Here is a 23,024-nt window from a genome sequence, read left to right as displayed (position 1 = left end):
AATTATCAGAGGAGGTGCATTTAGAGAACGCTGACAATGCAGCTTATCAACCAGTAACTGGCCCTCAGTACTTCATATTTTAGCACAAGGGACCTTTTAGAATTAAACCTTAATGGCTTGAGTGTATAGAGGGATGTATGATTGTAATTATCCATACCCAAAATGCTTACAACTAACAGAAGAAAATTAACGTCTTCTGCTATATGATTCAATTGTATTTGCATCAAGAAATGTCACAGAGAAACACAAGAAAAGCCACTGTCCCAGAAATGTCAAACTTACAAAAACATCCTGCGCGCTTTGTTTCTGTAAAACTCATGAATAGCATTATCCTACGTATAAAATAAGATGTGCTCCCATGCATGAGAACGTCTGTATGTGTGCGTGGTTTTTCTTCTTTGACGACATAAAACCATGTACTGGAATAACTCTAACAAATCCTTCATAGTCCAAGTGGTGAGGTGGTTAGCATCAACACCTCAGAGCAAGAAGGTCAAGGGCTTGAATTCCAAGGGCCTTTTTGAGTGGAGATTCATGTTCTCTTGTGTGCAGGTAAGCGTATTAGGAGGTTAAAATTAAATAAATAGAGAAAGTGTTTCTGCATGTTGAATAAAGAGTTTTGTGTGTTCCGTGTTCTCTTGATGAGTGAGGTTGTCATACGAGCCAAAAGTTCCCGGAATAAACACAGAAACATTGAGTGTAACATTATGTTCCTGAACCATCTGTGTTTGGAATAAAGGGGCTGTCTTTTGTTACATCACAGAATATGGCTCTTGAGGAGCAATAAAGATTTGGATTGACTGAAAGAAAGACAGTCTGTCTTAACAACTGACATGGGTATATGTTGTGTTTATTTGTCACACATTTTATCAAGCTTTTATGTTAGTGTGTGTTTTTACTGTTTTTATGATACATTTTTATTGTGCCTTTTTTATTGCAACCCTGCCTTCAAGCCTGGTTTCCCTTTCAGGACAATAAAAGTTGATGGTGTGAGCTGAAAACAATAAAGCTCTTTAAAGTATAAAGTGTTAATACTTAAGTCATATCAACATAACCTGGATTTTAATGGCCTCAAAAAGCATGTGGCTTTTCATTTCAAGTACGCTACAAAATGCGTGGCACTACAAATGTTGTGATGTAGGAAAAAAAGTACTTTCATCTAGTAACCACATCAGCAGAGGTACTCACTTGTTTGATATAAATGCATGGGGGGAAAAAAAGGTGTAATAGGAGCATATTGATTTTTCCTCATGTTAAAAAGCTTTTACTGACATGGTACTTTCTCACTAGAAAAGGTTAGACCAGAGGAGAGAAGAGAGGTACGGGAGAGGTGAAATATAAAGACACAGAAAATAGCTTTCTGTAAATTCACCTGACTTTAGCCCACTTTAGCACATAGGTGTGTGCCGTCCTTTGAAGGACAAACACACTCGCATACTTACACATGAGCAAGAAAAGATGCGGCTCACTCAGACTAAACGCAGTGAAGAGCAGAACAGATATACTGTATTCAGAGCACAAACAGATTGTAAAGCACAGAGCGGCAGATTAAACCCACGAGGAGGATCAGTCTAGAAACCTTCATCACCTTTTAAGGTTCGCTCATAATCATAATGTCTCATGAAACATCGTAATTTCTCCATAAAGAACCATAAAACTTCACAGTGGCTTAATCTCTGGGGAGCTAGATGACGCGTCACTGCTGACACAGCACTAAATCTCTTTTCATTCAAGTCCTCCTGCCCCTCTGTTTCTAATGGAAAAACATGTTCACTTCTCATATCTCACGCTCCTGTTTGTCTTTTCAAGTTAATGACATGACACACTTAAAAAGGAGACCATGAGCTACATTTAAATGTTAACATTTGGAAAGGTTGTTGTTGTTGTTTGTTTTTAGGGGTTTTGCCAATTTGGTGGAAGAATAATTACGGTTCATTTGCAGTCTCGTTTTGGTCACCTCACAAATGTAAGCCACAATACCATATATATATATACACTATATACTGTATATCTGGTCTCTATCTTCTCTGCTGGGTGATAATTTATTGTAGGTTTATTACTACAACACAGTTTTCACATTGTAGTTTGATGCATTATTAAATCCGCTTCAAATACTTGTTTCTTAGTGTATATTTATGTTGTATCAAGTCAGAAGCGTACCCCAATTAAATTGCTCCTGTGGTTTTTAATCAGTGCAATATGTTGTGACATTAGGCCCTACAAATGGCTTGACGTAATAGTCTGTGCTGAAAGAGAAAGGAACAATCTAGTGATGAATACATTCCAAACATTAGGGAAGCATAAACAGCAGACACCATGGGGAAAACAAGAGTCTGAAAGTCTAGAAAAATCAGGCAGGCTACCCTCCTGTCAAAGCTGCTTCCTCAAAACACATGAATGTGTAATAAGTGCTGGAAACCAAATGGAGAAAGGAGGATTGGGAGGACAGCTGTGTCGACATCCACTACATTATGTCTGAGTCACCTGTTAAAAAGACACTTAATGAACATCACAGGTAGGCAGGTCAGTAAACAACAGATGGGTACTAGTGCAGCATATAAATCTATTCAGTCTGAATAAAATGATTGGTAGTGTTTCTTTAACAGTATTATTAGGGCTACCTTACTTTTTTAAAATTGACAGCTAGCAGGAGGATAATTTTTTTCTCAATTCAATTTATAGAGGCCACCATTACAAACACAGCTTGTCTTGAAGGTAACACCAAGGGTCCTTGCCGATCAACTTGAAGTAATCACACAGTTATCTTACGTGACAGTTATCTCATACCCATGATTTGATTAGTCAGACATCTCAGTTTTCTCTCACACTCATCCAGGCTTTTATTGCAGATAAACATGCCTCAAGATTTTTGCGTAACATGTATTCCATAACTCCAAATGACACAACCGAGATGAAATGTACAATGAGAAAATGAATGGTCCAAGGACAGACCCCTGAGGCACTCCATACTTTACTTTAGTGTACATTGATGTGGTGTTGTTATAAAAAACACATTCTACTGGACAGATGCAAGATAAAATAATATATTAATATAGTACATAAATGAATGAGATGAAAATGTGTTTCAGAAACAAATTATAAACTCAAGCTTCTACAGAGAAAATTTACAACACCAGGTGTCTTGTGCATCTTAACAGTTATGTGTGAGGCTGTACTGGCACTGGAGGAATAGTCAGGAATACAACTAAATAACGTTTGCTCTAAACTTACTGCCTTATCTCCCTCTCCCCCTTTTCTAACAAATCAGGAGTCTAACCAACTATGCACAACTAATTACTTTGTTTGGACAACGTATTGAAAAAGCATTAAAACTCAGAATAAACCTGTCTGGCCTAATTTCCCAACACAGAATCACTAACACTGAAGATGTACACAGAATGAAAGAGAATTTCAGACCGACAGCTCATCCGAAAACATTATTTTGAAGCAGATCAAGGGATTTGGTCCAGACACCAGAGTGAGGACATGATGGGATTAAATATATAACGTCTATAGTCTGAAATACAATCATAACCTGTGTGGAGCCTGCCAAGCACCGTCTGCCCTTAAATATCCTCTCTTGTACCTAAACTTCCCCAAGGAAGATCTGCAACACCACGTTAAGACCAGACATGGTGCTGTGGACATATCTGCCCTTCTAATGGAGCTAACAGTACCATGAGAAGAAGGGTTGGAGGCTGCCCATGAAGGGAAGAGGGCAAGGTATGCAGACTTGGTGGCAGAGGGCAAAGGCAGATGGGCTGTGAAGCTCTATCCTGTGGAGGTGGGAGCTAGAGGCTGGGTTGGGGGCTCAACTTCCCATATCCTAAAAGACCTGGGGCTACAAGGAGCCAAGCTTCAGGCCACCAAGGAGATATCAAAGGAGGCAGAGAAGGTAAGTTTCAGGCTTAGGCGTGACTCAGGGAAACAGACACCCTGCCGTGCATAGTCCTCCAGTGGAGATGGGACATGCCTAGAGCCCAGCAGGAATATCATCATCACTGTGCAGCATACCGATAATTGAGTGGAACATGTGGGGAGAAAAAGCAATACATTTAAATGTACTGTATACTTCAGATTCTCAACATATACAATGTTGTTATTCAAATGTTCAAGCTAAAAAATATTTAAAGAAAACTGAGATCCCAGTACTGGTTTGCATCTGAAATATAATACATTACAGTAGGGGTTTATTTTTGGCTCATGACCCACTATGAATCTTCAATGTTGGCCCTCAAGGGGACAAAGTATGTGTGGCCCTGTGTTGGTGTCATCATTCCCACAGAATTTGTACTTGTCAGTACATGTTGCTCTGAAAGGGCAGACAGACTGATACTGACAAGCCAACTGACAAGCTTTCACTTAACTCCTGCTGTTGCAAAAGGACATCAGGGAATTTAACATTCAGAAAGTTTAAACATCAGGCTTTCCTCTTGGTCTCTGACTCACTAGCATCTTCAGCCAGGTCTCAAATTTACATTTTTTAAGTCCATCTGCTGGAACTTCCACCCTGTCAACCCCACATATGATTTATTACGATTTTCTGGCAAACTGACGACATGAACGTTTGGCAGAGAGGAGGGATGTTACCTCGAAGACCTGCTGTGCGGAACTAAAAGGAAATTTAATCTTCCTGCTAAAGCTAGTGTATTAGTTAACCACAGTAGAAACAGTTATGCTGTCTTTCTCGCGCTCTCTCACACACGTGAGTACACACACACACACACAAACAAAAATAACAGTTCAGTCCATGTGGTTTTCAAAGAGAGTAGAAGATCCTGCAGGAATTTCAAGTTAATCCTCTGAAACTCAGTTTCTCTCTACACTCACCGGCCACTTTATTAGGTACACAAATATCCTATCAGCCAATCACATGACAGTGACTTGATGCATTTAGGCATGTAGACATAGTCAAGATAACCTACTGAAGTGGAAAGTGAGCATTAGAATGGAGAGTTGATTTAAACAACTTTGGAGGCCATTAGCAGTGGGCAAAATGCCTCGTTGATACCAGAGGTCAGAGAAGAATGGCCACACTGGATTTAAAATGACAGAAAGGCAACAGTAACTCAAAATAACCCATGTTACGATATGTCATGGTATGAAGAAGATCACATCTAAACACACAACACATCAAACGATGGGCAACAGCAGCAGAACTCCACACTGGCCACTTTATTGGTTGTCCTATAAGCCTAATGAAGTGGCTTGTGAATGTATATCCCTTTTAATAACAGCAGCCAATACCTGCCAGCATGATCAGAAGTTTAATTTTTCTTGGTCCAATTCTTAATCATAAAACTGAATACTCAAAACTCAAAATCACATATCGTATGCAGCTTTTGTACTATACAGGTTTCAGCCATACACTCGTTGTGAAAATGTTGAGCAGCTTTGATTTTGACCTAAAACCATAGAAAGGTATTTTTATTTTATTTATTTTTCCTGAGCTTTTGCTGCTTCCATCTTCTGTTGAAAGCTGCTGGCTGAGTCCTGAGAGAGGCAAACCGCTGTGGAGCGGAGATAAGGCTCCACCTGGCAGCCATGCTTATCACACTGTTGGTGTGTTTGAGTATGTTTGTTTGAGCATCCAAGTGTGTTTGCGTGTGTATAGTATATATATATATGTGTATGTATATATATATATATGTACATATATACACACATACATATATTCATATACATATATTATGACTTAGCATCTAATATGCATGATTCAATGTAGTTTCTAATTATTATGATGTGTAATAATTAAGTGGTAATTGTGCAAAGATTTTTAATAGCATTCCAAAGTGTTAATCTCAGGTATAAAATACATCGTAATTATGAATAAATTATCAAATTGACATAATAAAATGCTGATATTGTTACATAATGTCAAATTTTTTGGGTATTTTAAGTAAGATTAAAGTCATGATTATGAAAAACATTCCCACGATCATGAGATACAGCAGTACTTTATGTATAACATAATGTTTCTCTTCTCATTTTGTACACAGTAGGAACACTCTACTACTCATGATCCTATCTTTCCTGTTTCTATCAAGTAGAGCTATTACACCAACAACACAGACACCACAAGACATTACTGAAGCAATAATCCTTTACAGCAATAATCCACAAATAAAAAAACATATTGATGTTGGTGTTGTAGTTCATACCTAACTCCATAATTTAAGTCTTCTAATCTCTTCTGAAGAGAGGATCGCTGCTCGTACACAAAAATAACAGACATGAAAACATTTCTACTTACACAAGAGACATTCGTCCTTTCTGCAAAACTCTGAGAAAATTACAGGAAGTAGAGTAGGAAGTGAAATATTGACTTGCCTTGAATTGGTGTGAATGTGCGCTTCCTTTACATCAACTTACAAGTGTGAGCAATATTGTCAGGAATTCTCCAAGTCTATCAGAGGCTTCTGTGATAATGAATGAATGAATGAATAAATGTGTGTTTGTTTTCGAGAAGGAACCAGGTGCCACGAGCCAGAAGTCATGCCTGTGTTGTTTTGAAGAAGTGTGTGTGTGTGTGTGTGATCATATGAGAGAACCATGACGAGAGTAGCACTCACTAAACTCTTCACCCTCGTGATTCTCGCCTTCATCATCTGCCTGCCAGAATTCTTCTCATCAAACAGAGGTAGGTCAACTCTGAACACTGAACCTTTAAGAAGTTTACTTTTTCACTTTGTCTTGTTTCTTCCTCTGCATGTTGACTTACTCTGAACTGCCTGTTGTATTTCTACTTCGGAGACTAAAATCAGACATAAATATAGTTTCATACATAGACTGAAAACAGTTATGGTGAAATCTTTGTATTGCGTTGTCTTGTAAAACTTGTTCTCTTTTTGAAAGCACCAAACATTACATGTGGTGCTTGTACACGTGCTTGCCTTTGGTGTTTTCTTCTTCTTCTTCCTCTTTCTCTCTACTTTCTCCTGCCTGTCACTCGCCCTCAGATGAAATATAAACTACAGACAACAACCTTCATTTGAGATCTTCCTCTGATTTTTTTACTTAAATAAGCATTCTAACCTCTTCAAAGCTGCTCCCACTGAGATACTGTTGTGAATTTTCTGTTTTTTCAGTATCCAAGGTTAACTTCCACTGTCTGCCCCACCGACACTGTAAGCGTAGGAACCAGACGAAGAGAGGTGAAAATGGGAAAATTGTGGATGCTGACATTAAGAGAAACGATGAGTGTGACCCTTCTCAGAGTGCAGAGCAGGAGAAGTGGGAGACGGCCTGCACACAGTGGAGTCAAAACAACACGACAGATCGTGCACCAGACTCCAGGAGAGTCGGTGATGATTTAGAAGAGAGCTGGTTCATGTGTCAAACCGACATGGACATGACAGCATTACACAGGAACATGTCATATTCAGGTATTACTCAGCACTTAACTCATACTTTTGAATTATTAAGAGGACAGTTCAGTGGAGGCTGGTTGTCTGGTTCACTACTATAGTTCAAACTCGAACACCATATCAACTTTTAAGTGCCACACTTCATTAGGTCTCCATATGTTTGGCTTAAGTTAACAATGCGTTATTGCATAAATATCCGTAAATCTGGGACACCAATAAAATACTTCCTGGGTATTTGTAAATGTGAAGAGGTAATTTTTCTTAAATATAATATTGTTAAAACAACAGCTACCCCAAAAAACTTGCAATTACATACTGGCAACAAATAATTTTATTTTTGCCCTACAGGTGCTAAATAATTGACTTGCAGACTGCAGTCTGATGCTTGACTCTATCCCCTGTCCAGCTCCTGCTGTTTTAAAGGTACACCTGGAAGTGTCAGTGGAGATTCAGCTGAGTGAAGCAGAGACAGTGAATCTCACCTTGTATGGCCACAGTAATAACAACACCTTAGACCTCCACCCACCTGAGGAGCAGAAGGAAGAGAAGGAGGAGGAGAAGGAGGCTGGTGAAGGACTGCAGGTTTTCTACTGCTGTCTCTCTGTCCTGTCCACCTCAGAGTCAGGCAATCACAGCCGCTGTCTCCTTTGGCTCGCCAATCGAACACTTTCAACTGCAACAGCAAAGGAGAAGCCACAGTGGATACAGACACAGAAAGGTTGGTCTCAGGATTCAGCAGCGCCTCCTTATACTCCATAAGGTCAGTGCACCTTCACTTTGAGCTCTGAGATAATCAGAGTGAAGGAAACTGGCCTCTCATTTAGGTCAGTGATTCAATCAAAATTCAAACCCATCTTCATGTCCACATTTTTTTTCAGTCGAGTAAATTTCTCTCAATTCTCCTTCACTCCAACCTCATGTATGATTTGTCACCGTTTCCTAAAGTAGCAGTACATCTTATCTACAGCTGCATTGATTTTAGCTTTGGTTTCTTTCTAGTCGCTCCTAACATTGCTTAAAGCTACAACTGAGTAATATTTTCCAGTGTGCATCATGAAATCTGGAAACCTATCTCCCTTTTTTTTCTGCAACACCCACACAAAACTTTTCCATACACTCCCTTTCATTTCCATTTCCACTCTTAATGGTGACCACTTATTCTTTTTTTCCGGTCTTCTGTTTACAGCTTTTAATATGCAGTCAATTCATGTGCACAGTCATTTTCTCTTTTGTTCAACAACATTTTCAGCTCTAATGCATAAGAAGAAAACTAGTATTAATCATCTGTCATCTGACTGGTTTGGCTTTTCACATGGAAGATTGTGTTTTGTGTTTATCTATGGGAATTATTTAGCAGCTTGATTGTTAAGAAACATCCGTTTTGATTCACAGCCTGAGAAAACCTTTTACACATTACCCTCTGTGTCCTTGTTTTCTGACTATTATTGCGAGTAAAGAGAGAAAACAACTTTTAAAAACTGTAATTTTGAGCTCTGAATAACTGAAACATCATCACCAATCTCTCTCTCCTTCAGGTGAGTGGCAGTGTATCGTCAGGGGGCTCTGGTTGGCTCTCTTGTGTGTGGTGCTCCTGACTGTAGTTACAATAGTGCTTTGGCAAATTTACCTCGGCATACAGCCAGGCAGTAAGAGATTAATAAACACTACATGATATTTGGGTTACTTTGATACTGGATCTTGAAAATTATGATTTTCTTTTTGCAGGAACTCCAACGATGTACAATTTTGGGAACGTCACTGTTCAGCAATTAAATGGTAAATTTGAAAACTTGTTTCTCTCTGAACACACAGCAGTTTATAGGTCTCTTGGCTGCCAGCAAAAAAAACCTTGCATCATCCAGTAGAGAACACATACCTGATAGCAGTAAATTGCCATATATTAACCAAGTATCACTGTGCCACACTGAACTATGTCCATTTAGGATCAGCCCACTTTTTATAACAATGCAAAACCAGTGTCAGGGCTGTGAAACACAAAACACATAGTATTTAAATAATGTATGTATCATGTGTTATTAATTTCTGTTTTAATTAGCTGGTGAGATGCACACAGAAACACTCTCTCCCGAAGGTAAGTTAAAATTATGTTAAATTTACTCTCCATCAACATTGAGAGGACGAAGAATAACAATCTGTTAATGTCCCATATGTGGTTAGTCCTTCACTTCTACAGCTCACAGCCTTTTTTTGGGTCAGTTCTTGAATAGTGGCCATATGTTTTGAATGGAAGAAAAAAAAAAAACTTGGTTGTTTTGCTTTTTACCTAATTTGCAGAACTGTCACCAATAGAAGAGGCTCACTCTCAAGGTAGGAAATCACACATACACACCACAATTTCAGAGAAGTTAATCAAATCAGAGCTCTTATAATAATAATTTCTGTGAGTCTCTGTGTTAACAGTCTTAATATTCACTTTTTCAGAAGAGGCAGAAACTCTGCTGGACGGAAATGTTAACGGTAAACTCACAACAAGCACACAGGCTCAAAGAGGCAACACAATAAAAGCATGCATTCAATATGGCTTCTCAACAACTGCATGTCTTTAAATGCCCCACAGGTAGAATCAAATCCACAAAAGGCTCTTACAAGTGCACTATAATGAAAAACCTGAGAATAAGAGTAGGTTTGAATACATCATTTTAGTGCATTAAAAATACAAATAATCTTTTTGCCAGACATTTATAAAAACAGTATGTATGTATGCATGTATGCATGTATGTATGTATGTAATAAACAATTTAGCATCTGGACAGGTACAAAAATTGCCCCCCAGTCAGAGACATAAGGGAAACTGGAATCTATAAAACTGAGAGAAATGAAGAAAAACTCAAACTTTAACCTAACATAGCACACCATATATATTAAGTATTTATATAGCTGAAGTATTTCACTTAGGCTTTTCAAACTAACAGTAAATTTAAATAGACCTTACCAGATTCAACTCCAAACAAAAGAGCTAGCTCCGTCTTCCACAAACAGGAAGTAAACGCAGGTGAGATTGCCGCCTATTTCAGAGACTCCGCCCCTCTGTCTGGGTCCTAGTGTGAGACCAATTCTTTCATCTGGTTAAAAAAAAAAAGAAGTATTGACCCATTTTGAAGACATAGTGAATTTTTATTGTATCAGTGTGTGAGGATCACTTTGATGTTCATTTAAAAGCATAACTACTGAATAAAACTAAATAAATACACTATAGTATGTGAAATAATTATTCTCAAGTAGAAGTATTTTCAATGCAGTACGTCCATCCTTACTTTTAGATATCATATCTGATGAGTGACAAATACTCTGAATTCATTTATTGCTACATTTCTATGCATCTTAACCAGAGGATAAAGACAATTTTGTTGTGTCTTTAGCAAACCTGCATCTCCATCGCCACCTGCCTCCATCAATGAAGAGCGAGAGGAAAAGCATGAACATGGACTTCAAGTGAAAAATAAAACTGCTTCACGCACTTTTCAAAAATAATGATAATAAAAAAAAAAACATCTGACAAGATGGTTAAAACGTGTTTATTTTCTTAAATACATCATCAAACAGTCTCAGGGCATTTTATAATAGGGCAATTTTAATACATCTGTGTGTCCGTTGTCAAATAAATGTCTTGGCTCCCAAACAAGAGAAAAGCAGGACTCGGCTACATTGTTAAGTCAGAACAGCCTTATGTTGTCTTTGTTTAATACAAGCAGCTTCCCTGTCTGTAATAATGCATCTCTTAAAAGGAAAAAGGCGGAAAAAAAAGTAAAGACAAAAGTAAAGAAGAGAGTATGGGATTTAAAAAGGTCCAATTAACTGCAGACTGGGAGCTAAGAATATTAAATATTAAAAAGAAATAGACTCAGGATTTCTGCTTAAACTCCACAGGTGGTCAAATAAAAGGAGAAAAACAAAGGTGGAAAATGTTTGATACCAGCGCCTTCTCCCAGATAGTAAAGATGCTGCTTTGATTTACCATATTCTTTACAGTGTAGCAGCAAAACTGAACAAACCTAGAGATGAATTCACCTAAACTACATATGTATTGTACATAAGAGGGGAGAAGATAATCAGTCTGCGTGGTGGGAAAGTATAAGGTAATATTGCTTAATTTAGTTTAATTTAATTTAACATTAAAAAACAATGTAAAAAAATGTAGTGTATTGTCACTAATTCTGGAATTGCGTCTTAAATTAAAACAACTCAGCAAAACAATGCTTCAATTATGTTATTCAGAGCTGCTTTTGGACCATACGGAGAGCAATGAAAGCATAACATACATCCTTCAGTTTTGTTTTTGGTTCAGTATTTTGGAGATGGTGGAAAACCATCATTTGTTTGTTAGACATAATGAGTCACAGCTCAGAACATCATTTGGTGCAACTGCAATCAATACTCTAAAACATTCACACATACAAGATGGAGGGAACACACACAAATGCATCCTGTATATGGGTCCTTTCTATATGTATCTGTTAATTTAATCATTATATTTAAAGATTATATTCAGCATTTACAAACATCTTCCGTTGCACACCACATAGATATAAGCACTTAATATCAGTAATATTCTAATCTCTATTTGTTGCTGTACAACAACAGATATATTAAGTGGATGACCTGTGTGTCAGTGTGTGAGTTTTAGTGCTGTGTCGCTGTCTGTGTTGCTGGTTCTGTGGCAGGTCGGCAGTGTTGGCTCTGGATGTGGGAGATCTGCAGGACGGGAAGCAGCAGCTGAAATGCATTCTGGATGTAGTTGGTACTGTTGGAGCCCTGCACAGAAGACAAGCCATCATCATTATTATGAACTATGCACTTCAACTTTTACAATATTTTACTATTCCTGCTTTTTTTTATTGTTTTGTGTAGAGGGAGTCTGGTAGAATGTTACTGCATGGCATAAACCAGATGTCTCAAACTCACGGCCTGCGGGCCACATGCGGCCCACTACTCAATGTTATGCGGCCCACGATCACAATATACAGTTGATGTTGAATATGCTCCTTAACTATTGTCATAAACAGAGAGCAATATTTTTATAACAAGTATCACAATGTGTATATTGTTATATAAACAAGTTTGTTTTGTGTTTTATTCACAGCTTGTCCATATGCTATTATTAACTTCATTTTACATTTCATTTTTCATCATAAAGGTTTTTTGAGTGTCCACCCAGAAATTTTTTAAGGTTTGGCAAGGGTTTTGTCTTATTTTATGAATGTGTTCCCCAGAGTGGCTACTGTATAGCCATTGGCCATTCCTCCCCTCCTTCTATCACTTTCTCTCTTCTTGCCCTCTTTTTCCCACTATTTCCCATCTATTTATTTGATTTTATTAATCTAAATGTTTTGTTTTGTTTAATATAAATATAATAATAATGACAACAACAATAATAATAATAATAATAATAATAAATGTTTTTGAAATATGCTATTGTTCCATATCATAACAGACACCATTACGTTGAAATTCTGTGAAATATCATAACGTATATCATTATTGCATTATAATGAGTTTAAGGTCATATCACCCATTTTCACTAACCATTTACAACCCCAGTTACAATGATTATCAATAGTGACAGTCAACATGAGACTTAGATTGATACATCAATATTTTTTCATTCTGCACAAATTTGTTATAAACAGGATTGGATGCATGTGTATCTCACCTCCAGCAGAACATTGTCTACCAGTGGATTCAGTTCCTCCGCTTTCCTCTGGCCCTAAGGGGGAGAAAATGAGAGACTGTGAAAAAAGTGTAATACTTTCAAAAATTGCAAAGACAAACATAGAGATTGATAGATAAAACTAAAACGAAATTTCCCTTGTGTAATTTTGTCATGGCAGCTCTATTTGCAATATCAATACAAACACAGAGTACAATTACCCACTCATTCCATTTACAACATAAATTCTTTCACCATATATTTGATCTTGAGTTCAGTTCTTCATTAAGATTTGTGCACAAAGGAGTGTTTCAAATGAATTCTATGAAATCACAGAACGCTGCATATGTGACTTTAAATTGACTTGTGCATTCTATTTGTATTCCGAAATATCCCATATGAGCCATGTGGTTTGAGTGATGGGAGACATAGGACAATTAGCATGGAAACATACACTGTCATTAGTTCATCAGCCAACAAGACACTTGAGTAAATGAGCATAAAATGTGAAAAACTATTTGGCATCAGAAGCTGACAGGGTGTTTATTTTTTTTGTTTTTTTTAACAAGTGCATTTGTCCTTTCACTGTGTGTGAGTGCAATGTATAGTTACATATTCAAATGTAAACAAGGCTTTTTTCTGACAACAACCAAAGCTGATACGTAACACATGAGCACATAAACACAGTCACTGTCACCTACCCCAACAAGAAGCAGTGTGTCAGAAAACTTCTTGGCCAAACACTCGACTTCCTGACACATGGCACATGTCAACCTGGAATAAGAAGATGAAAGCCAAACAGGCACAGACTCCACATTATCATTTACGAATCATGTTAAAAACATATCTAAAATAATTAATTTCACCTAGAACGCCTCTTTCCTTCCATCATTACCTCATGCTTCAGAAATACAATATCCCACATTTTTAAGTTCATCATGTTAAAATCAAAAATTAGTGGAAAGGTAACCAAGGCTGCAACACCTCATCATCATACAACATAGAGTAAACAGGCGTTATCAGTCAAAGGCAGTGAGATTTGGAATAACATTCCACCCGTGATAAGAGAATGTACATTTAATACAATATATTTAAAATTCATCTCAAGCTATGGCTAAAGAGGAACAAGATCTGTGATCATTCATGTTATGCCCATATGTGTCACATTTAATGATATTTAGTGCTGTTTCTATATTCATTAGTTGTCCTGTGCATTTCGTAATAGACTGTGGGTTCTACCATCATGTTGTGAATTTGTCTGTTTTGTTGTGCATTGTTTTGATGCACTATGCATTGTCCCTTTTTAAACAAATCTAACAATGTCAGTGTGGTGCCTCTCATATACACCCACACATATATAAACACACATGTGCACAAACACACACACACATACCTGGTGAGGATGTGTGCCTGGTCTCTGGCTGGTTTCTCTAACTCCTGGCCATGAAGGATGAGCTCTGCCACCTTGTGGAGCTGCTCAATACTGCGAGCTGTCACTTCCGCCAGACTGCCTACTGATGACAGGTAGACTGCCTAGAAAGTACACACATAAAATCAAATCAGGCTGTGGCACCAGGAGTGTGTTCCATTTTATACATTTTTAAAAAGAGTTCACCTTACATCTACAGATCTAGAGTCGCTCTTTCCTTCTTTCTTCTCCTCCTCCTCCTCAGCTCCCTTCTTCTCCTCCCCATGCTCCTCCTCATTTGCCTTCTTTTCCTCTGTCTCATTCTCTACAGGCGTAGCCTCTCCTGCCTGCTGGTCAGGTGTTTCAGTGCCAACTGTTTCTGTAGTGACACGATGTTCCACCTCGCTCACCCAATCATGGGCCCTGATCCGAGCCTGGAGACGCATAATGACCAGCCATCAGCTATGCATGGTGAGAATCCATTATGGACTTGGCAGCTAATAACTTTGGAGCAAATGTGAATGTGTAGGAGTTCTTATACATACATCTTTGTGAGGAACAAAAAAAACAGGAAGTGACATTTTGGCTGGTCCTCATGTGTTTATGGGTTAAGACCTCTTTTTAGAATTGGGGTAGGAACAGGTTTAGGTTAAGGGTTAGGCATTTAATTGTAATGGTCAAGGTTAGGGTAAGGGGCTAGGGAAATCCTGTGTGTGTGTGTTTGAGTACATGTCTTAAAAACACTTGACGATTAAGAGCTGGTTTTAAGGTTAGGATTAGAATTAGGTTAGTTGTGATGGTTGAGGTTAGGGTAAGGGGTTTTGGGAATGCATTATATCTATGAGTGTCCACACAAAAACCAGACTGTGTGTGTGTGTGTGTTTTTGCCTGTACCTTATTGAGTTTGTCTGGTGTGGCAGCAACATGAAGCTCAAACAGCAGCTCAGTGAGAACACTCAAAAACTCCTTACTATCAGCACCTGGAAGAAAAACACACACGTGCGTGCGCGCACACACACACACACACACACACACGCACACGCACACGCACACAATGTTAACATACTTCACACACAGTATTAAAAGTAGTTCACAGTGAATTTGAGCAGATTTCTACCACATGCCAGTAATGCCCCCATGCTGAGTTTATAATGATTATATTTCAGTTTGCCTTCAGCAAGCAGCACTGCAGAGCCTCAGATTCTTGATTTCATGCTGAATTAACGTGAACTCCTGCATTACAGCAAGACCTCCACATGTATTGCACACATGCAGGTTTAACATTGTGATGTGATTGATTATCTCTGGTTTTTTTATTAAGTGATGCGGTGTGAAAAGTGTCGTTGGCCCCTGAACACCACCACTGGATCAAACACTGTTAAAACCTGCAGGTAAACAGACACCTGTCTGCTCTGAACTCCTCACTCCTGTGACTTTGCCTGAGGCACCTGGCACACAGACAAAATGAACGTATAGCTTTTTATGACAAGTGGCTGGTGAAATGCAAGGGTATAAAACCACATAGCATTTGCTTAAGACTGAATTTCAATTTTAAATGTTTTTAAGCAAATACATGGCCAGATGTGCATGGGTTTTCTCCAGTCTAAAAACATGCAGATTTGGGGCCTTGTGATGGTCTGGTGACCTGTCCAGTGTACCTCGCCTTTCGTCTTATGTCAGACGGGATTGGCCACAGCGTCCCCCACAACCATCGTGTGGAGGATAAAGCAGTAGAAGATGAATGTATAAATGAATGAATGAATGAATGAATGACACATGGCCAGAAACAAAACACCTCAGACAGGGAGGACAATGAAAAAGGAATAATTACAAATTATAACTGGGAGTGCCATGTTAGAATCACTGTTTTCATCAAAAGGGACAGCATGACCGTGACCCAAAAATGAGTCACAAAGATCTAACCGAAAAGATCTGAACATCATGGAGACATTCTATGACTGTGTGAACTTCTCCAAGATGCTTGAAAAAAAAGCTACATGCTAAGTAAAATAGAAAACGTACCCATGGCCATAGACTGTATATGGTCTATGTAAAAGCCGACATTTTTAAAAACATATTTTAAAGAATCTCTGCTTGAAGATGATTCAAATGTACTCAGATTGAAGCAAAATTCAAAATACAAAATTTATGTGCGGCTCCTCAAGTGAAAATGAAGCCTAAGTGAAATAACACATCTGATCCTGAACTTGATCTCTATCAAAAAATGTGTTCCTGTGTAAGAGTAAAAACAAACTAACTGATCCTGGGTCAGTGTTCAGGAGCCACCTCTACCTCCAGCAGGTCTGGTTGCTTGTTCTGAGTCACTCACACAGGGGGGTAGAACAGTGTAATTGGGAACTTAGATCACCGTTATCCTTCGTCTGTTCTCCTTCTTTCACTTCTTCCTTCTCCTCCTCCTCTTCTTCTTCCTCTTGCTTGATGAAAATATTTTTGATTAAAATCAGCTCCTTCTTCACCTCATCCTGCTCCTCTTCCTCCAGCGCAGACAGGAACGCCTGAACCTGAAGAGCAGATGCAACATGTTATGTTCACCGTTTTAAATTGATTGTGTTCCTACAAAGTAAAACAAAGTTTATATATCTCACCTTGCCCTCACTCTCATTGGACAAAATCTCGAGTGCCTCAAGGTGCGACAGGCCCTGGTAGTCGTCAAACAGAATACCATAGTGAGCTGTGGGAGCACTTATTAGCTGGTTGCTCAGTCGTGCCCGCTCCTTCTCCTTAGCCTCTTTCAGCATCTGGAAAATCCCAGCAAAACTGTAATGACAGCTGTCATTGAGAGAAACTACATAATTTATGTTTCAGCTGACAGGAACCGACTGTCCACCTGGACACTAAATGCATAAAGTATTTCATTAGTATTATCTATTTGTTGTGGGTCTTACTCTAGGAAAGGTACTGAAAAATGGAACAGTTGGGGCCGGTTATTCTGGTACTATTATTAATAGAAATGCAAAAAAATAAGTAGTGAACCGTTCCAACTAGTGGAAAGACAGCATATGTGTTCATACCTGACTCAGTGATACAGTCTTCTGCATCAGTGTCTTGGTCTTTTTGAAACCCGGGTCACTCTCAGCCAGAACAGTCATCGTCTTTTTCCCAATGAACTCCAAGGCATCCAGACCTCCACTGATCACCGACTTACCCTTGGAGTCACAAAAAAGACAGACAGGAAAAATATAATTACATGGCAGTTAATCAATATTAAATTAAAGGGTTAGTTCAGGGTTTAGCGTGGTTGTATGACGTACTGATGTACAGTTGTTGATGCCCCACTGCCTCTATCGGAAAGTTCATATGTGTTATTTTGTGACTCACAGTAGGGCTGTTCAATTAATCCAAACTTAAGCCCCAAACGACTACAAAAACAAAATAATTGAGACAAAATGATTATTACAAAACGGGGGGCCATTAGTCTGAAAATAATGCTTTTAATGTTGTAACTGAGAAGAGAACACAATCATTCAGTGGAATCCCTGGGTTAGTATAGACAATAATTTATAGCTATTTTAAGGTCAATTCAAAATTTCATGTTGAAAGCCACTTTTTTTTTTCAAATTCCATCTGTTTCAGTAATTGTTTGAAAACCTAAGTGACATAAACATATCAACCAGACAGCAGTAGTCTTTCGATTTTAATGCAGACAGAAAAAGGCTGTCTAATGAAGTCTAGTTTAATCTAGTTTAGTTCCTCGGTTTCTTCCTTGTGTCCCCACTGGCAGCCGTGTTTTCAGGGTGTCTCAAGCTGGTTCTTGACGACAGCGGCAACTGCTGAGGGTGAACGATTCATTCGTATATAAATATATCAAATATAACCACACTTCAAAAAAAACAACGATGATAAAAACGATTACCGTCAAAGATTTAAATAACTAAGATATGGACTTTGAACTGAAAACAATTGTCAGTGTCTGATGAATTGTTCTGCGAAGCAATAAGTTGGGGTGCTGGGGTTTTGGTACATATTTTTGAAATATTTTTGATGTGTGTGAGTGCGTACTGTATGTTATTATATGTGTATTCACTCACTGTGTTCTGCACAGCATGTGTGATTGTGGAGAAAACGCCTCTGCCAGAAGCTGTTGGACTCAAAGTGGGAGACTCCTCAGAGTGTGACAATTCGGCCTCTCCACTCCCTCCTCCCTCTCTCTTCACGTCTGTTTCCTCTTCCTCTTCTTGTGCCTCCTCTCCAACTGATGTCCTGTGAAGACGCAAAGCCTCTCCTGCCTTCACCTTAACTGAAGTCAGGCTGTGACCTACACACACACGCACGCACGCACGCACACACACACACACACACACACACACACACACACACACAGACACAGACACAGACAGACAGACAGACAGACAGATAAAAACTCACAACAAAGAGAAGAGCCTGCGTCTACATTTTTAATTACAATAAATAAAAGATTTATGAGGATGAATGAGATGGAAGAACAAAAACAAGGGTAGTAGACATACCCATTGTGGAGGTGGCACTGCTCAGGAGAGATTTTCCCCATGAACTCCAGCCTCCCCAGCTTTTTTCTTTCTCCTGCAGTGACGCCTGCACACAAACGCATACAACACACAACAAGCTAGTGAGTTAGCAGTCCACCCAGACAAAATCACAATTAAAGGTTCTCATCAAGTACAGCTGTAAGTTACTCTTTTCAAAATTGAAATTAATTGAAAATTATTTAAAACACATCTAAAAATGCTTGTTTACTTTAATTAAGAGTCCAATATGAGACAAAGAGAAAGAAGAAACCATCACAACTCGGAAGCTGGAATTAGATTTTTTTCTTTTGTTTTTGGTTTAGGGCATTTTCTCTTGAAAGATTATCAAATTAATTTCAGGACCACATAGTTTATAATCAAAAAACAGTTCACAACTTGACAGTTTGTGACAGGAAATGAGGGAGAATAAAAGCAAATGTCAGAGAGAAACTATTGCAACAAACCTCCACATCCTCCTCTGGAGCTTCTGCATCTGGCTCTAGACTCACTTGTTGATCACATTCTATCACCTGACCTTCAGAGGCTTGTGCTGTTTCTTGATCAGCTGGATCCTCTGAAGTGTTGGTCTCCAAGGTGGTGGTTGTGTCCTCTGTGGTCATCTCCTCAGTCGACTCTGGCAGGGTGAAACTCTCAGGTGTGGTGGTGGTGGAGGAGGAGGAGGAGGGTGGTGTGAGTGCTGCTGGGATATCATGATGGTCAGATTCAGTGTGGTGGGGCTGATCGGTTGAGTGGGAGATGTCTGTATCTGTAGGGGGATCTGCTTCAGCGGGGGCTGCCTGGGACATGGTGATCTGGAAGATGAGAGATGACAGATTTTCATAAATTTGATTGAGAAAATGCAGGAATGTGCATCTTTATATATAATCACTGTGTCCTGCAACCAATATACTGTAGATATCATATTATTAGGTATCAAGACTTAAGTGCTTAAGTAGTTTGTATATGGATGTTTAAATTGTCTTTTTTCCCTTAATTTCCCTCAATGTCATAATTATATCTTCTAATGTGTATATGTATGTTGGTATGGGTTTGTATTTGTGCAGGAGTGTATACAGGTGTATACATACATATATGTATACAAGTATGAAATATGTGATGAGATGTTGGAGAAATATGTCAACAGGTACATTGGTTACATTTAATTTTTGGTAACATTTCATTTTAACGTGTAATTGATTATAAAATCATTTGAGAGTCAACTATTTTGTCAATAATTTGATCAATAAAGTCACCTTTATTTGGAACATTATTGAGCAAATCTCTTGGACGAATGACACACCAGTTGTTCTTGCAAACGCACTGGCTGATATTATGGCTACAACTAACGATTCTTTTCAGAATTGCTTAATCTGCTGATTATTTTCTTGATTAATGGAGTAATCGTCCATAAAGGGTTGAAAAATGTTGATCAGTGTTTCTCAAACTTGGAAATGATGATGTCCTCAAATATGTTGTTTCAGTTTTAATAATTTTTTTGTCATATCAAAGGAATATGACAAAGGAGCAAAGGAAGCATAAAATCTTCACATTTAAGAAGATGAAAAATCTGAGAAACTTATTTGATTTACGAATTATGAAATACGTTTGCGATTCATTTTGTAATCGATTAATAATCCATTAATCTTGTCATTGTTCAAACCCTAGAAATGAAAAAGAAAAAGCCATATGCTTTAAACTGCAGGCACCTCATACCAGCATGAAAGAGAAATAAGTGTCACCAAATCAGTTGTTCAAAAACACACATTCTTAATCTAACAGCACTGATCATGTGACTGTCATTGCAACATAACATCTGCTGCAATCTGACATTTGCTGTTTGTTTGTGTGTTTTTTTTTTGTCAAAATAAAGACTTTGCTGTCATTAGTGTCGCGTAACTTGTGGTTTACAGGGACAGATTAACAGAGTTAGTTTTCAGATTTCACACATCTTAATAGTCACATACTGTTTTTGCAGTATCATACTTTCTGGCATAACAACACTACTTTGCCTTTACTGCAAATCCAAAGTTAAAATAGTTTGAAACATGTGATGTTATGATGACTAAAATGTCAAACTCATCTGAGAATCTTATTCTAAAATTCAAACAATGATTTAAAAAGTAAATGGTTAACATAGGACGTGGTTTGTGAAATTAGTGTGACATAAAAGGAGTTAAAGAGAGCATAATCTGTCTCATCCAATTTTTCTTTAATTAAAAAATAACTGGGGGTCATTTTATTCCTATTCAATGTTGCCATCTAGTGGTGGTTTCCAGTGCTATCTTTTCCATACAGTTATCGTCTTGTCAATCACTGTTGCATGAGTTTAATACTGTCACCTGAATTGTTGGTTTATTATCCGTGACAAACTGAACCAACCAAGACGATCATTTACATTTAAAAATAATTCGTCTGAAAACAAGTTGCAAATAATGAAGTATAATAATGAAGTGACCACAGAGTACTTTGGTATGGACAAAATGGTAACGACAGCTATTTCATTTGCACTATTTCATTTGTGTTTGATACATGTAATGTATAATAGTTTAATGACTCAAAGTTATTTAATTAAAGATTTAAAAGAAATGACATTAATGAGGCAGTTTATATTAACGCCTCATCTGCTTCTTCTTCTTTCTTTTTTTAAACATAATTTGAAAACTGCAACAGTGTCAACAACACAGTCCACAATGACCACTGTTCTTTATTCTACACGATACAATTGTGCTATTATTCGCAGGTTGGTTTGTAACATTTGTAACGAGTTGCAAACAAACACAGTTTGAACGCTGCGGCACGTTGGTGTTATCTCACTTTTCTCGGCTGCAGCAGGTTTGTGTCTTTCACACGTCGCAGATTAAATGTGTTAAACTTGTAAAAAACAAAAGCTCAAAGTCAGTGTTGTGAGTTTTTATGAAAGTGACGGTGCAGCTCACCCGTTTGGTGCCAGCAGACAAGCAACACAGGCTCCTCTCTGTTCTTCCGCCCCGCCACGTCGGCAGGCCGCGAGCTCACTGCACCGAAGAGTAACAGCTGACAAGATGAGTCCCTGCCCCAGAAACCACCGCTGTCCACTGGCAGAGGCGTTTCAAGGGACTCAAGGGAGTCTTGGGGTGCACCCCATAATATTTTATTCAGAATTTTATTTTAAGGTTCAGTTCAATTTTCGAATATTTGTTATTTTATCATGGATAAATAATATCGAACACATATTATTTAAATATGTTTTCAATCTCAGAAAGAACAGGGACGCTTTCTTCCAGATTTGGCTTCTTTTTGTTGTAATTGTTATAAATATGATCTGCCACCGCCTCTTACTTCGTTTGTACAGGAGTCTCTACGAATCAACTTTCAATTTCGGCGAAAAGACAAGTTAGCAGGGGCGAATCATCTCACTTTGTCTTTTTTGTCTTAATCGGAAATAATCAAAATCAATTTCAGAGTCGCTGACTGTCGAGATGACAGAGTAAAAGATCAATAACTATTGGAACAAAGTTTCAAAATCCAATTTCAAAAAAGAAAACAAGATGTTTCGTATGAAGATAGTTAAATAAATCGGTGGCTCTGTTTGAGGCAAGTTGGCTCGTTGGTCTAGGGGTATGATTCTCGCTTAGGGTGCGAGAGGTCCCGGGTTCAAATCCCGGACGAGCCCTAACTTTTGTTGGAATTTCCTAACCAAACTGCATTTCTTCTTTTAGGTTTTTCGTCGTCATTAATCAATTGACGAAGAATAGGGTTAACCTGTGTGGGCTAAATCATACTTTTGCATCACTCAGTGTGATGGCTTCCAAAGGACAATCATTGTCATCAATTCTGCTTTTCTGTTGAATCAATTACTCTATTTTTGTAAAGGTGGTGGTAAACATTCTGCTGTCAAACAAAGAATACATTATATTGAGTTTAATTAATATAATAAAGCTACATAAACGTGGACCTTCTGTAATGGCATACACTAGTTATGTAAATATAAGCAAAAGTCAAACCTACATTACAAAAGTTAAATGTAAAAATTAAAACATACAGTATATACTTCACATTAAAGAAGCTTGGAAAACATATGGTTTTTACAACTTAAA

The 23,024-nt window shown here is 38.1% G+C and overlaps 3 protein-coding genes and 1 non-coding gene across 14 annotated transcripts in view; 2 read left to right on the top strand and 2 right to left on the bottom strand.

Annotated features, from left to right (window-relative positions):
• Window positions 1-6,389, bottom strand: part of klhl5 (kelch-like family member 5) — a 39,234-nt gene extending 32,845 nt beyond the window's left edge. Inside the window, exon 1 of one of the 5 annotated variants that reach the window (XM_044029200.1) lies at window positions 6,331-6,389. Coding sequence is in view for 2 of the 5 variants with exons in the window: in XM_044029199.1 (XP_043885134.1) it covers window positions 6,254-6,264 (11 nt within the window). In the remaining 3 variants the exon portion in view is untranslated. Of the gene's footprint in view, window positions 1-6,253; window positions 6,293-6,330 lie in introns of those variants that run through there. The other 4 variants (XM_044029198.1, XM_044029199.1, XM_044029197.1 and 1 more) reach the window with 4 other exon arrangements.
• Window positions 6,390-6,542: 153 nt separating this feature from the next.
• Window positions 6,543-10,870, top strand: LOC122771567. Of its 5 annotated transcripts, XM_044029206.1 has the most exons (10): window positions 6,543-6,640; window positions 7,089-7,385; window positions 7,774-8,085; window positions 8,903-9,013; window positions 9,093-9,143; window positions 9,424-9,459; window positions 9,663-9,695; window positions 9,810-9,845; window positions 9,946-10,007; window positions 10,748-10,849. In XM_044029206.1, exons 1-10 carry the CDS (start codon window positions 6,553-6,555, stop codon window positions 10,784-10,786), a joined length of 1,065 nt encoding a protein of 354 aa, XP_043885141.1. In that variant the 5' UTR covers window positions 6,543-6,552; the 3' UTR covers window positions 10,787-10,849. The 5 variants fall into 5 exon arrangements, 4 of the variants coding, with proteins under 4 accessions (XP_043885141.1, XP_043885143.1, XP_043885144.1 ...); XM_044029208.1 differs by lacking the exon at window positions 9,946-10,007 and having other exon boundaries at window positions 10,748-10,870; XM_044029209.1 differs by lacking the exon at window positions 8,903-9,013.
• A 19-nt stretch (window positions 10,871-10,889) lies between these two features.
• fam114a1 (family with sequence similarity 114 member A1) lies at window positions 10,890-21,967 on the bottom strand. Of its 3 annotated transcripts, none has more exons than XM_044029202.1 (13): window positions 21,885-21,967; window positions 19,413-19,760; window positions 18,931-19,015; window positions 18,493-18,719; window positions 17,476-17,610; window positions 17,050-17,202; window positions 16,773-16,965; window positions 15,338-15,423; window positions 14,656-14,877; window positions 14,429-14,568; window positions 13,737-13,809; window positions 13,039-13,092; window positions 10,890-12,140 (listed from the first exon to the last, which is right to left on the bottom strand). In XM_044029202.1, the coding sequence occupies exons 2-13, from the start codon at window positions 19,752-19,754 to the stop codon at window positions 12,009-12,011; spliced, it is 1,842 nt and encodes a 613-aa protein (XP_043885137.1). In that variant the 5' UTR covers window positions 19,755-19,760; window positions 21,885-21,967; the 3' UTR covers window positions 10,890-12,008. The 3 variants fall into 3 exon arrangements, with proteins under 3 accessions (XP_043885137.1, XP_043885139.1, XP_043885138.1); XM_044029204.1 differs by having other exon boundaries at window positions 16,812-16,965; XM_044029203.1 differs by having other exon boundaries at window positions 18,931-19,003.
• Window positions 21,968-22,528: 561 nt separating this feature from the next.
• On the top strand, window positions 22,529-22,600 carry trnap-agg. Its single transcript has one exon. It is a non-coding gene; the product is annotated as a tRNA-Pro (tRNA).
• Window positions 22,601-23,024: the final 424 nt, after the last annotated feature.

Source organism: Solea senegalensis, linkage group LG6, assembly GCF_019176455.1.
Source record: "Solea senegalensis isolate Sse05_10M linkage group LG6, IFAPA_SoseM_1, whole genome shotgun sequence".
Lineage (NCBI taxonomy): Eukaryota > Metazoa > Chordata > Actinopteri > Pleuronectiformes > Soleidae > Solea > Solea senegalensis.
This window is presented reverse-complemented; position numbering and strand designations above follow the sequence as displayed.